We start from the raw sequence: 15,233 nt of genomic DNA, 5'->3' as shown, positions 1-15,233 counted from the left end.
TCTTTCTTTCTTTCTTTCTTTCCTTCTTCTTTCTTTCTTTTAATGTAAGTGTTTATAGCTGTAAGTTTTCGAATGTTGTGGTTTTTGTTTTTTATTTCAAAGTTTTTTTCTTCTTTCTCCGGTGCCTTTTTTTTTTTTTTTAACACATTTTTTTTTTTTTCTTTGAGATGGAGTCTCACTCTGTAGGCCAGATTGGAGTGCAGTGGCATAATCTCAGCTCACTGCAACTTCTGCCTCCTGGGTTCAAGTGATTCTCCTGCCTCAGCCTTCCAAGTAGCTGGGATTACAGGCATGTGCCACCATGCCCAGCTAATTTTTGTATTTTTAGTAGAAATGGGGGTTCACTCTGTTGACTGGGCTTGTCTCGAACTCTTGACTTCAGGTGATCCACACACCTCAGCCCCACAAAGTGCTGGGATTACAGGCATGAGCCAGAGCTCCTGGCCAGACATATCAGTTATTTAGGAAAATGTGGTTTCCTGTCTGTTACTGATTTCTAATTTAATTTCATTATGGTTTGAATACATACTTTATGTGATTTTAGTCATTTTACATTTATGGAGACTTGTTCCATAACCTACCATATGCTTTATCCTGGAGAACGTTTCATGTGCACTTGAGAAGAATGCCTATTCTGTTGTTGGATGGGATAGTCCTTAGATGCTGGCTTAGTCTATTCGGTTTATAGTGTTCTTCAAGTCTCCTATTTTCTTGTGGTTCTTCTGCCTAGTGTTTTATTAATTAGGGAAAATGTGGTATCAAAGTTTCCAACTTCTATTGTGAAATTGCCTTTTCTTCTCTTCAATTCTGTCAGTTTTCCTTTCTGTATTTTGGTGTGCTATTGTTAAGTGTATGTATGGTTACAGGTTTTATATCTTCCCAGTGGGTTAATCTTATGTCACCATGAAAATTCCTCTTTATTGCTAGTCACATTAAAAAAATCTATTTTATCTGATATAGGCATCACCAACTCCAGTTCTTTTTTATAACCTGTTTGGTATACCTCTTTTTTTGGTCCTTTTACTTTCAACCTATTTGGGTCTAGTGGAGAGTTCTTATACTACCTTAGATTAGGGATTCACATTACATTATCATCATTAGTACTATTATTTGACATCTGTTTTACTGACTAGCTACTGCTGATAGGTTTTTTTTCTTCAATCATTCTGAGACTCTGTATTGAGTAATGTTAGTATATCATCGTGCAGAGTTAAAGGCATATAGGGATTGTTTTCTGAACGGCAATGTTGATTAAAGCCATGTGAATGTATAAAAGTCTTAGAGGAGCTGACATCAAATCAAGGTGAAGCTGAGGTTTGAGCCTTACCTAAGGGCTGATATTTTCAACTCTAAATGGGGACAGTACCGTAGCACTGCTGCAGTACCTTCTGTGAACGCTACTCTAGCAACTCAGGAGCTTCTTCATGACAGCTGAACATCAACCACGTGATGGTAAATGCATACCTGAGTATGCCTGGCATCCTACCTCCTCCTCCTCCTCCTTGAGTGACTCTGGAAAGCAAATAGGATATAACAATAGCAGTGCTGGAATGTTCCTGTGTGAGGCTGACCTTTGTATTGCTGTTAATCCTCTACTTTCAGATACGAAAAAGATTAAGTTAAAAATGGATGAAAGTCTTTTCTGGGCCACAGGGCTGAGCTGCTATTGCTCTTTGCAAATCCAAAGTAATTAACAGCATTCTCCCTTTCTCAACTTCCTGTCCCCCGCCCTGACCTTCGCACTTTCCCAATATTATAAAAAAGCAGGAAGTTTTCCTTTCGGGTTTTTTTAAATGATGACATGATGGGGCAAGTTGATCAATGGGAAAACCCCATCTGCAAACCTACCTTCTGTATACATTCTCAATGTTTAGTATAAATAGAGGCATCCCAGGCTCCTATCAGAACATAAGAGCACTCCCAAAGCACTGGGTACTCAGCACCGAGCAGATCTGTTCTCTGAACTAAAAATCATGTGCTGTATCAAGAGTTTGTTCCTGGCTGCTTTGATGTCAATGCTGCTACTCCACCTCTGCGGCAAATCAGAAGGTAAGTGTCATTCTTTCTGCTAGCACAGGAGAAAGAACTATTTTCATTTTCCTTTCAACCTTGAGCTCCACTGGGGGTCCCTAAAGGATGGAAAACTGTTAGAAAGTATATAAGAGGTCATGGTGGAAGTTGTCAGTTCACTGTTGAGTGGAGGAGAGAAAGGTTACTGCTGCGGATCAGGCCTTCTGCTCTGCTGTCAATCTCAGAAGATTTGGGGACCAGTGGGCTCTTAGAGACCCCTAAACTTCGGGACAAAGCCAAAGTGCTGTTTCTGGGAGTGATATACAGTGTTAAAGTTACCAGTAGATGGGGTCATTTTGAAATGTAGAGAATACTCCCACGTCCCCAGCTTTCTTACTTCCCAACAAAATAGCTTTAGTAAAGTTCAAAACTCATCCTTTAGAAGTAGATTATAATGCCTGACAGCAATATCCCCACAAGGCCTTGGGAACATTGCTTGCCAACTTTGAGATAACGCTAATCCCTTATCTTACAGCATGTTGTAATCTAACTCAGGGGAGTGTCCAAGTATTGTTTATTGCTCAATAGTCACACATCACTTTTAGCAACAGGTGCATTCCTGAAAATGCACGTTGATTTTTTTTTTTTTTTTTTTTTTTTTTTGAGACAGGGTCTTGCTTTGTCACCCAGGCTGAAGTACAGTGGCATGATTACTGCTCACTGCAGCCTCGACCTCCCAGAGTCAAGTGAACTTCCCGTCTCAGCCTCTTGAATAACTGGAACCACAAGCGTGTGCCACATGTCCGGCTAATTTTTAAAAAGTTTTTTGTAGAGACAGGGTTTCACTATGTTGCCCAGGCTGGTCCTGAACTCCTGGACTCAAGCAATCCTTCCTCCTCAGCCTCCCAAAGTGCTGGGATTACAGGCATGAGCCACCATGCCCAATCTATGTTGCAGTTTTACAAACAAAATTAAACATTCCTATTAACTAAGAGGACAACTTCAAAGTCCTTTCACTCCTATAAAGCATATTTTCCTTTTATTGGCCAGATAATAGATTAAAATCTGCCAATTTATTCCTTTGCTGAATTTGGAGGGTTATCTACATAAGAGTTCCTTCAAGCAATAGAGAAGGGGATGCTCATATTCTTGAGCGATTATAATGAACTGAAATGAAATATTGTCAATTTATGTTTCTTACTAAAGATATCCCACTTAAGAGAAGTCATGTATTTCTAAATTGTTTTATTGAACCAAAACTTTCCAGCACAGAAACTTTCAAAGAACTGTAAACTACGTTAAATTGGTTCTCAATGACCTTACAAAGGTTTCAAAGACATTGAAACTCTTCCACAAAGTGGTTTATTCATCATATAAATTAGATTCACTAAATTTTTCACAACTTAAGGTAGTTTTATAATACCAATCACAGGAAAAGTTTATTCATGTGGACCCAATACCTTTCACTTTTTCTTTTCTTAGCAGCAAGCAACTTTGACTGCTGTCTTCGATACACAGATCACATCCTTCATCCTAAATTTATTACGGGTTTCACACGACAGCTGGCCAATGAAGCTTGTGACATCAATGCTATCATGTAAGTTATTAATTGATTTTAATTCAATTGTATCAGGAATACCTAGAAACTTCAGTTTTAAAAATGTTTCCCTTTTTAGAGTTTCATGCAGAAATTACTAATGTTTTGAACATGGGATATTTTAAAAAGAAATAAATGATGTGGTAAAGATAGTTTTGTCTTAGCACATATCTACTTCAAAATTCACTTTAAACAGGACTGGAATAAGGCAAAAACTTGTTTTCTTACTTTTTGGTCAAAAGGAACTAGTATAGGGCAAACATCACTTTCTAAGATAAACTTACAGGCTATTAAAATGATGTGGTAGGAAAATATGAAAGACACATATTTCAAAATGAGCATCTTCTACCAGAAAATGTTTGGGACCAAAAGTAAAAGCTCAGACTAATTATACTATCACATGTAATTTTCGTTTCTTGTTTTTTTTTTTTTTGTTTTTTTTTTTTTTTAATGGCTCAGTTCCAATGAATATAATTTTCTTGATTTATGTAGAATATTACATTTTGGAAATATACAAGTTATTGATAAGACACATACGTATTCTATGTAACCACCAATAGCAAAATTATATGACAATTCTCGGACTCTCTCTTCCTGCCATTGTACTATTATTTGTTACATTGCAGAGAAAGTCAGGGAGAATCACTCTCATTTTGCATTAATCTTCATCAGGACATATTTTTTTTTTCATTTTATTTTACCTAGTCAGCTGAAATGTTTAGTGTATAATTAACTAGAATATAAAATTTCCATTGTATGTTCTATTAAAAAAAACCATTTAAAAGCTTGTTAAACACAAATCAAATTCTCTGATTTTTCAGCTTTCACACAAAGAAAAAATTATCTGTGTGTGCAAATCCAAGGCAGATCTGGGTGAAACAAGCTGTGCGTATCATCAGGTATGTAACATTGACATTTAGTCTCTCTCCAAATATTGAGGGAAGACAAGTATGCAAAGGGGTGAGCCACAGGTTTTCTGGGATTCTTTAGTCTAACTATTGTGGAATTTTTTAAAGGGGAAATTTGAGTTGGACCACAAAAACAAAGAATGCATTTTTCCACTTATAGATCGTCATTATTATTACTATTTTAAGTTAGTGATTTCTTACATGATGTACTAGATTTCTCTATGCATTTGATAGTTGCTAGCCATTTGATTCTTGTTGCAAAGATGCCTTCTATTTATATAACTTAAAGGCAATTCGGCCTGTGGTTGTTTGTTAAAACTGAAACATAAACGTTAGTTAAAAAGAGATCAATGGTTCTGATTTACATTGACAATAATAGAGAGTAACATTTTATTAATGGTCAGAAGACACCTAACACAGGGTGCCATAGACACTGAAGTTGGAGACACAAGATAAATGTTCATATCCTGTTTCTGTCATTAATGAGCTGAGTTAGGTTGGGCAAGGCCCATCCTCTCTAAACCTCAATTTCCTCATCTGAACTCTGAGCTGCTTGACATACTGCATTGAGATTAAAGGCAGATGAAGCAACCTTTAGGTACCAGAGTCATTCCCATCATCCAGTCACCTTGTCATTACTGACACGTTTCTTTATTTTCATTGTACAGCCAAAGAGTCAAGAAGATGTAAAAATTGTGGCCCTTCTGGAATGGAATTGGACATAGCCCAAGAACAGAAAGAACCTTGCTGGGGTTGGAGGTTTCACTTGCACATGATGTCGGGTTTAGTGCTTATCTAATTTGTGCCTCACCGGACTTGTCCAATTAACAAAGTTGATTCATATTGCATCATAGTTTGCTTTGTTTAAGCATCACATTAAAGATAAACTGTATTGTATGTTATTTATAGCTGTAGGTTTTCTGTGTTTAGCTATTTAATGTTAATTTTCCATAAGCTATTTTGGTTTAGTGCAAAGTATAAAATTATGTTGGGGGGGCGAATAAGATTATATGGAGTTTTGCAAGCAACAAGCTATTTTTTTTTTTATAAAAACTAACATACTTTTGTTTATATTGTTGTAATTACATTATAAAATAAGGAAAATGTTAAGACAAATACTGACAATAAATAAAAAAGTTTTTTTGTTGATTGAGTTATGTGTCATTTTTATGATGTGTATTGGAACCGTTTCAAGGCACAGAAAATATAAGAATTGTTTTAGTTATATTCTTCAGTTACTTCTAGTTGTTCCCTTTATCTCTGTCCCTCATGGCCCTGGACTTGATTTTACATGACTTATAATGGAACAGTTCTTTTTTTTTCTTCTTTAATTAAAAGTCATCCAAACTAAAAGTTGAAAAAGATCCTGTATCTGAGATTCATAACCCAATGTTTGTTGATTTTAAAAAACTTTTTAAAATAAAAAACCATGCCTATACACCTTGTGACTACAGGGACACAACCATTTAGAATATACCTTAAGGAATCACTTCTTCCATCATTCTGTCACCAGCTAGGATCTCAGCATGTGAGCATTTCTCTACTTAAAAGTCCTCCCGAGCCATCTTTAAGCAGTTTGTTTCCGAAAGGAAAATGACTATTCAGAGGGTTCTTAGACAGTGAGTAACTGCTTTGCTAACCAGAGGGGAGTCCCCCAAATGTGTGAAACCTACTAAGAGCCCAGCAACAGGATGAAAAGACTTGGAACCAGTAGTTAACTATCACTACATTCATGCACCAAGGTTCATAGAGTGCCTCAGATTCCAAAGGACACGCAGGATTGCTGGAGGCAGGCATGCTGATGATAAGATGCAACATCAAGACACATACATCCATGAAGTAGGGTGGGGGTGGGTCATTTGACGTGGAGCCAAAAAAGAGTAAGGGCTTAATCATCCCCGAGGACGTCTTCATCCCCAGGAACAGCAACATTGAATCATCAGGGAAAGTATGCTCACCATCCTGTTTGTTGTCTCACCGCACACAGTTATGCGGCAAGAGGCAGTAATGAGCAAAGCAGATCTTACAACACCTGTTGATAATCACTTTAATAAGGAAAGTCTCAGGGTGCTGTTGGGCATCATTCGTGAGGGCTTCCAGAAGAAGCACTATTCAGTCAAACCATATTAAATAGCCAATATTAATATGGATGTTCTTGACCTGAGAAGAAGGCAGTTGCACAAGATTCAGCCCAATACTTGAGGTATGAAGAACAAGTAGGAAGTAGCCAGTTGGAAAAGGGACAGCAGGAGAGTGTTTGAAAATATCCGGAAGCATATGTGGTTGCCACAATGTCTGAGGGTAGGTACAACAAGCATTCAGTAGGCAGGAGCCAGGGATGCTAAACCCACTGGAATGCACCGGATGGCTCTACACAATGAAGAATTGTTCCACCCCAAATGCCAATCATGCCACCATTGAGCAATACTGGATGAAGAGGCGTATATGCAAGAAGTGGGGGGCAGGGGTGGAGTAGCTGCAAATTAAGTAAAACTGTTACCTCAACTAAGTGTAATGGTTTGGGCTTGACCATCGGGTACTGGGAAGCCACTGTAAATGCCAAAGTAGATGTTGTCTCTGCAAGGCAGAAGAAAAGGAGGTGAGGTGGATGGAAAGCAGAGGTACCAGAGACAGCTGCAATGAGGAGGCTGAGAAATGGTGAAACCTCAGTCAGAGCCACAGCAAAAAGAAAAGTGCAGAAGACGTGGGATTGTGAAGCCTGGGACTCATACCAGACACCCTCCTCTCCTCCCCATCAGTCACGGTTGGAACAGCAAAGCCAAAGCCAGGCATTGTCAGGGGGCGGCAGATTTGTCTCACTGCTGGAAAGCCTCAGCCCGTGAGCCTTGTAGAGTGAGGCAAGGAGCAAATTTTGTTAGTACTCTGAAGCTGTCTGAATCTTTTGAGGCCAGGATGACTAATAAGTATTAAGCGAGTTTCTGCAGACAGAAATCTCCAGGCTAGAATGCCAATTTATTGATCAACAATGAAAGCATCCAAGTGTCAAGTGTATGGTTGTAAGCACATGGCTAGATTAGAGGAGCAAGCTACCTGAGCAGTCAAATTGGAATCACAAAGCTGGTTTGTTAAGCCTAGGATCAGAGAGCAGGGCCTCAGCTAGGTAATATGAATATTTGATGCACTAGTTTTCACTGGATTAAACATGTTCTTGGATTAGGGATGCCACTCCCAAATCACAACTCTTCTTTTTTTTTCATTTTGGAAAATAGCTTTTCTATCTACTTTTTATTTTTGTTTATTTTTATTTTTATTTTTATTTTGAAACAGAGTTTCGCTGTTGTTACCCAGGCTGGAGTGCAATGGCACGATCTCGGTTCACCGCAACCTCCGCCTCCTGGGTTCAGGCAATTCTCCTGCCTCAGCCTCCTGAGTAGCTGGGATTACAGGCACGTGCCACCATGCCCAGCTAATTTTTTGTATTTTTAGTAGAAAATACTAAATATTTTTAGTTGACCGGGATGGTCTCGATCTCTTGACCTCGTGATCCACCCACCTCGGCCTCCCAAAGTGCTGGGATTACAGTCATGAGCCACCGCGCCCGGCCCCTATCTACTTTTTAGTTGAAGTATAATTTACATTCAGTAAGATAACACCTTTTTTTTTTTTTTTTTTTTTTTTTTGATATGGAGTCTTGCTCCGTCAGCCAGGTTGGAGGCAGTGGCATGATCTTGGCTCACTGCAACCTCCGCCTCCCAGCTTCAAGCAATTATTCTGTTTCGGCCTCCCAAGTAGATGGGATTACAGGCACCTACCACCACGCCTGGCTAATTTTTGTATTTTTAGTAGAGACAGAGTTTCTCCATGTTGGCCAGGCTGGTCTCTAACTGCTGACCTCGTGATCTGCCTGCCTCGGCCTCCCAAAATGTTGGGATTATAAGCAAAAGCCACCGCCTCCGGCCTAGATACACAAATCCTAACTGTGCAGCTAAGTACATTTTGCATATGCACCTACTTGTGAAAAACCCTGACTCCTTCAAGTCAGTAAATATTTTCTACACCGCAGAGGAAGGCTGTCTCATGTTACCTTTCATTTGTACAACCAAGGTTAACAGCTGTTCTGGCCTGTTTCACAATAGATTAATTTGCCTTTTCTTGATTTTATATATATGGAACTATCCAATATATACTATTTGGTTTTTGGCTTCTTTTACTAGAATCTTCTGTCTTTTAACTTATTTTTAATGACATATATAGTTCATGAATTCAGTCTCATTCTTAGGTTCAAGCAACAGTGATATACTAAAGATCTCCTTTAAACTTTCATCAAGCCCCTTGACTCTTAGAAGTAACACCACAGGATGCCTTTGCTCTCTCCTGGGCTAAGAAGCCCTTTCTGTTTGTACAGTCTTCTGGAGAACCACCGCTAATTTATGTAAGAGTCTAGTCCTGCTTCCTAAATACACGCTAACCATCTGAATCTTTCTGAGGTTTTCAGTCATATGTTTTCCAAAAGTCTCTTGTGTAAGACTGCTGATGTCTGGCCATAGCTATAGGCCCTATGTGTGACTTTGATTTGCTGCATTCTCAGAGTTGTCTCCACGTTCTTCAGTGCCTCCCTGGTGCTTTCCATTAGTGCTGTCTTAAGAGATAAGTAAGATAAGGATGGAATAATGTCTTGCCCCTGGCAATCTGTAGGTCATTGGTAATTGTAGAAGTATTCAGTGAGGTAGCGTAGGAGAATTCCAATGACAGTGGGTTGAAGAATGAATGGTGATAAGTAGTTTGGCAATGAAGGTAAGGGAAAATAAAATCTTTAGATGGAAACGTATTGAAAGAGTCAGAGAAGGGGGGGGAGAGAGAGAGAGAGAGAGAGAGAGAGAGAGAGAGAGAGAGAGAGAGAAAGAGAGAGAGATTGTAGATATTATAAAGAGTTGAAGATTCTGAAAGAGTAATGAATGGTAACTGAACTTCCCTCAAGAGGCAGGAGCAGTGGTTTCCAGAACACGGTTCAACTGAGTTATCTCCTCCTTTGGAAAAAATTCACTCAGGAATGAGTGGAAGCAGATGGGGAGAATTTTACAATTTGGGACGGAGAAAGTTGACATACTTTGAATCTGGTGGTCTTGCTTTTCTTGGTGAAAGACTAGTCACCTTTCGAGAGCGATGAGTCAGCTTTGACATGAGAGGAGAAGCTTTGAGATAGTGGAGGACACAGGGGTACACTCAACGTTGTTCCACAGTGTTGGGGCTCACTGAGGTTGTCCATAACTAAGCTGCTGTGATTTCCATTGGCATGCACCAGGTGGCCTGCTGCAGTTTTGGTGTTAAGACACTGCAGCATCAGTGTCTGATGCTCTGCCTCGTGGCTGTTTATTTGCAATCTTCTTGGACATCTGTCTGCTCTGCTTTTCTAGAACATACCATCAAAGTATTAGAGCATTTTAGACTAGCTGGTGACTAGCTGGACTAGTTTAGGCTCAGGCTTTGCATCTACACACAGCACAAGGAGAAGAGGGCAAGAGAGTCAATGATAGAGGTACAGAGAGGGATCAAAGTGATGAACCATGCAGTCTAGACCAGAGACTGGAGATGAAGTCCCACAATGGGGAGGCCCTCAATAAAAGGCCTCAACATGCTCAAAGAGCAGGACAATGGGAGGACAGAAGGGGCTGGAGCAGCTCCAGGAGCCAAAGTCCAAGGGTGTGACTGTGGGTGTACAGCTCAAGTGGTGGAAGAGCGGGGTGATGACCGGCAGGCTACTGGTATAAATTAGTCATTCCCATTGATTTTCCCTCTACTTTTTCCTTTTTCAAAAAAATTAGAGATGGGGGTCTCACTATGTTGCCCAGGCTGTTCTTGAACTCCCAGGCTCAAGCATCCTCCTGCCTTGGCCTCCCAAAGAGCTGGGATTACAGGTGTGAGCCACCATGCCCAGCCTCCCTCCACTTTTTGTTATGGAAAATACAAAAGTGGAGAGAATCATATAAAAAGCCCCATGTATTCATCATCTGGATTCAACTGACTAATGGCTGGTCTTGTTACATCTGTACCACCCAATTCACTTCTTCTCATCTATTCTCCCTGGATTAATTTAAAGCAATTTTTAGACATTAAATTATTCTGTTTATAAGTATACATATATATATGTATAACGTAAGAACTTTTAAAAATACAATTTCACTCACATAGATTTAAAAATCAACACTAATTCTCTAACATCACCCAACGTCCAGTCAGTGTTCAAATGTCCCTGCTTGCTTTAAAAAAAAAAATTGTTTTAAAAAACATTATTTGCATTCATCTTTTCTTTAAATGAAGATTTAAAGATGTAAATGAAGGTGTAAATGAAGATCCAAAAGAGGTCCACACACTTCATTTGCTTGGTTTGTTTCTTTTTGTTTTTAATCTGGGAGCCTCACCACTAGCCCCAATCTCCTTTCCTGTTCCTTTACAATTTAAGTTTTGGAGAAACCAAGACGTTTGTTTTGTGGTTTCCCACCCTGTGGGTTTTGTTAATTGCATTCCTGTGGTGTTATTTAGCATGTTCTTTGACCCCTACTTAGAAATAGAGGCTGGGTCAGATTGGAGTTTACTATGAAAGGGGACAAGGTTACTGAATAATTGGCACTGTGCCACACGGATACCAAGTTGTCCACACTGATGTTATCAACAGGAATGAAAGGGAACACTGTGAGCTGAAGAACGGATCAAGACCATTAACTGACAGCCAGATGGAGGGGAAGTGGATGCTCTAATGACATCCATGTGCTTCAAAGAAGATGATGGGAAAGGTGTGTAGAAATGAGGAAGTGCCATCATGGAAGCACAAGAAAGCTGTTCTCTACCCACTCCTGGCCCTGTGGTGGGAGAGGAATGGGGGAAGAGCCCCTTCATCTTGGCAAGACCCCAGGGGAATGTAGTGTTCTTGCCATAAACTCAGATTTTAACTGAAGCCAGGAGATGGAGGAGTGGAAGATGGAAGGACGGGGAAGTTGCTTTACAACAGAAAGCAGTTTCCATTAAAGGTCGTGGGGGACATTGTGAAGTTGAGTGGAGGCACGAAAGAGAATTAGGATGGAAGCATGAGTGGTTTGAGAAAGAAAAGATGAATGCAAAGATTTGGGTAGTAATTATGTCATTAATAATATCTAGATTTTATTTGAGCATTTGTGTGTTAATATCGCTTGCTAAGATTGCCAGTGTACCTCATTGGAATTTGAGCTCTGAACTCTATTTTCATTCCTGTTCTTGGATAAAGAAATCAAGGCTCAGGATAATTAAGAAGCTTACTTAAGGTCACACAGTCTTTAGAGATACAATAGAAAAGTTGGTTACAGGGCTCCCACCTGGCCTCTGGCATAAGGTGTTTCTGTGTCAATAGAGACAGCAGCACTTTCAGTGTCTGATGCTCCGCCTTGTGGCTGTTTATTTGCAACTTCTTGGATATCTGTCTGCTCTGCTTTTCTAGAACATACCATCAAAGTATTAGAGCATTTTAGACTTTTTTTTTTTTTTTTGTATTAAAAAGGCTTCCAGTTAAAAAGTTTGTTCCTCCAAGAAGTAAGCTTCAGTTGTGAGGTGGACACCTTCTTCCCTAGCAGTGCCAGACATATATCACACTGTTGTACTTTTCTTTGTTACAGCTCTTCACAGTTTATTGAATAAAAATAACATTTGCCACTCATTCACTCATTCATTCATTCAACCAAGAGATGTTTATTGAACACGTACTATGTGCCAGGTACTGAGGTGGCCACTGGGGATAAACAGGACAACCTTGCTGCTCTCATGTGCCTTATGGTCTAGAAATGGGGACACACCACACATATCACCAAATGCATGTATGAAATGTGAGGACAACAAAGTTGGGAAAAGGGACAGAGGGTGGGCGTGGAGAACTTTACTTCTTTGCAGTGCCTGACACAATGTCCTGCCTTTCTCTCGGAAACAAAGCCTCCATCATCCCCTTGCTTAGAAAAGATCCTGGATAGGATAAGGAAAACAGATCTGATTACATCTGTCCAAGAGTGTAGTGTTTTCTTTTTTGGGGGAGGGATGGAGTCTCACTCTGTCGCCCAGGCTGGAGTGCAGTTTCTAATCACTTTGTTATTTTTTATTCTCTTTTACTGGTTTGACCTCTTTTGCCTGACCTTTAAACACTAAGCATCTTTAGACTTCAGGTCTAAAGATTCTTCTCCTCTCCACTTACATTTTCTCCCTATATAAATTCATCAGTACTATGGCTTTCTTTTTTTTTTTTTCTTTTTAATTGAGACAGAGTCTCCCCCTGTCACCCAGGTTAGAGTACAGTGGCATGATCTTGGCTCACTGCAACCTCCGCCTCCCAGGTTCAAAGGATTCTTCTCCCTCAGCCTTCCCAGTAGCTGGGATTACAGGTGTACACCACCACATCTGGCTAATTTTGTATTTTTAGTAGAAATGGAATTTCAGCATGTTGGCCAGGCTGGTCTTGAACTCCAGAACTCAAGTGATCCACCCACCTTGACCTCCCAAAGTGCTGGATTTACAGGCATGAGCCACTGTGCCTGGCCCAAGAATGTATTCTTAGTTTTTGGAGGTGTTATAGGTCCATGGACGACTGTTAAACTAGGCCTTGCTTTACTCTGACTAAAAGGTTAGCTCGTAAGTTAGAATCCCTAAGTTAAAAAATTTCTTCATTGGGCTTATCAAGTGTCAAGACTCTGGCTGGGGCCAACTCAAGTTAGGAAAACTTGAATTTGTGTTCAAACTGTGATTTGGGAATTGCATTAGCACACAGCAGCACTGACATTCCTCGAGTTGCTGATTCTGCAGATTTGCATTCTTTCTGTGACTCTGATTCAATTTAAACAAACAAGGAACGTCTTGGAATAAGTCTGATACAACGATGGTCACAGAAAATGTTGCCCATTCTCCAGACTGTCACAACACAATTGGCATTTCTTTCATTGTTGTCACCAAGGCATTTCTAGCAGGAAATGGTCACAAGTTTGAAAAAGTAGCATGAATTAAATTTTTATTGTTTCTGGTACCCTCTCCTTCACCTGAAAAACAGTAATCTGAAGAAATTATTGTGAAAATTCAACAATCTAAAATTTTAATTTAATAATCTAAAATCTCAAATTTAAGGGAATTTAAGTTTAAAACCTAGCTTTGAAGGAATTCATCTAAATTCCAGATGATGAGGAAAGCACTGAATGTAGATTCTTTCAGACTCAGGCCATAATGTGCTTAGTGCTTCAGAGGCCCAAATCCATGGAGTAAAAGATCTGCTCATGAGAGTTGAAATTTAGAAGCAGATCCATGTATGTAAAGGACCTAAGGACTAAGGGGCCAAGAAGAGCAAATGAAGGCTCATGCTGTGGCCCTTGGGAATTTTTGCAAGTAGTCACACTTTTTTTTTTTTGAGATGGAGCCTCCCTCTGCTGCCCAGGCTGGAATGCAGTGGCATGATCTCAGCTCTAACCTCTGCCTCCTGCTTCAAGCGATTCTCCTGCCTCAGTCTTCCGAGTAGCTGGGATTGCAGGCATGTGCCACCACGTCTGATTTATTTTTGTATATTTGTAGAGAAAGGGGTTTCGCCATGTTGGCCAGGCTGGTCTGGAACTCCTGACCTCAAGTGATTTGCCTGCCTTGGCCTCCCAAAGTCCTGGGATTATGGCCATGAGCCACCGCGCCTGGTCAATTTATTTCCAACATTGTTCATCAAAACCAGGTTTTACACATTCCTCTCTTTTCTTATATGAATTATTCTGCTACAGAAATTTTCCCACATCAATCTTAGCCTCGTTTTGGGGGTGGAACTGTTTATCAAGTGGCATAGTCCTGGAAAAACTTCTGAATTAATGGACACCCCATCTCACCTGAATTACTGGGCAGCGATTGCTTCACATCTCAAGGCAGAAGATGACGTTCATCTTTCTCCCTGAAAAATGCACCAGGCATCCCCATGTCCCCCTGCACCACCCTCTGTAGCAGCAGAGATTCTTTGTCCTGTTTTGCAGCAGTCCTGTGTCCTTCCCTGGGCATTCTGTCAAACGCAGTAAGAAAGGACACGTGGTGTCTGTCTTGCTCAACACAGTCACGTCTGAGGAAATTGCAGTGGTTGCCTCCACCCTCTTTCATCACCTCTTTCCTTGGCTCCCTGGGTTTAGCATGTTAGGTGCAGTCTCATGTGGCCCGGATGCTGTCTGTTTCACTTGTTGAAATGATTCCATTTCCTCAGTTTCCACCCTGAGGGCTTCCGGGGCAGGGCATGCCCTCACAGTTGCCTCTGCCTGCCACTACCACACGGCTCAGCTCAGAGATGGCCATGTCTGGGCCTGATTGATCCGTCCCTTCTCTGCGCTACTATGCAAATCAGCCCCACTTTCTCTGTTTGGTGAAACCTGCCTGCCAAGGAGACAGTCTGGTGGAAAATATCAGTATTTTCCGTTCTGCCACAAAAACGGGAATTTCTTCAAATTAAGAATTTAAACTTAAATTGACCTAATTATAGATCTTAGATTATTACATTAAGATTTTAGATTATTGAATTTTAACAATGATCTCTTAAGATTACTGTTTTTCAGGTGGAAGAGAGGGGGGCCCAGAAACAAGATAAAAAATTCATGCTAGCTTTTCAACAAAATGAAAACAAAAACAAAAAAGAAACTCAACACAAAACCTAAATTTTGTATTTTAAGCATTGTCTGTGGTAGGAACACTACAGAAGTTAAGGGAAAGGCCATGAGGTCTACCTGGGGCTGGCAAGAGGC

General features: G+C 40.3%; 1 protein-coding gene across 2 annotated transcripts; it reads left to right on the top strand.

Moving 5' to 3' along the window:
* The first annotated feature begins 1,889 nt into the window (after nt 1–1,889).
* CCL20 (C-C motif chemokine ligand 20) lies at nt 1,890–5,668 on the top strand. 2 transcript variants are annotated; one of them, XM_003925455.3, is made up of 4 exons: nt 1,890–2,049; nt 3,493–3,607; nt 4,429–4,506; nt 5,184–5,668. In XM_003925455.3, the coding sequence occupies exons 1-4, from the start codon at nt 1,974–1,976 to the stop codon at nt 5,203–5,205; spliced, it is 291 nt and encodes a 96-aa protein (XP_003925504.1). In that variant the 5' UTR covers nt 1,890–1,973; the 3' UTR covers nt 5,206–5,668. The 2 variants fall into 2 exon arrangements, with proteins under 2 accessions (XP_003925504.1, XP_010334499.1); XM_010336197.3 differs by having other exon boundaries at nt 1,892–2,049; nt 3,496–3,607.
* The last annotated feature ends 9,565 nt before the right edge of the window (nt 5,669–15,233 follow it).

This window comes from Saimiri boliviensis, chromosome 5 (genome assembly GCF_048565385.1).
Source record: "Saimiri boliviensis isolate mSaiBol1 chromosome 5, mSaiBol1.pri, whole genome shotgun sequence".
Taxonomy (NCBI): Eukaryota; Metazoa; Chordata; class Mammalia; order Primates; family Cebidae; genus Saimiri; species Saimiri boliviensis.
This window is presented reverse-complemented; position numbering and strand designations above follow the sequence as displayed.

What these genes read in the sequence shown, in the direction of transcription:
- CCL20 (XM_003925455.3), top strand. Translation starts at nt 1,974, where the DNA reads ATGTGCTGTATCAAGAGTTTGTTCCTGGCTGCTTTGATGTCAATGCTG. An exon ending in CCTCTGCGGCAAATCAGAAG is followed by an intron (nt 2,050 to 3,492) that starts GTAAGTGTCATT and finishes TTCTTTTCTTAG; the next exon opens with CAGCAAGCAACTTTGACTGC. An exon ending in TGTGACATCAATGCTATCAT is followed by an intron (nt 3,608 to 4,428) that starts GTAAGTTATTAA and finishes CTGATTTTTCAG; the next exon opens with CTTTCACACAAAGAAAAAAT.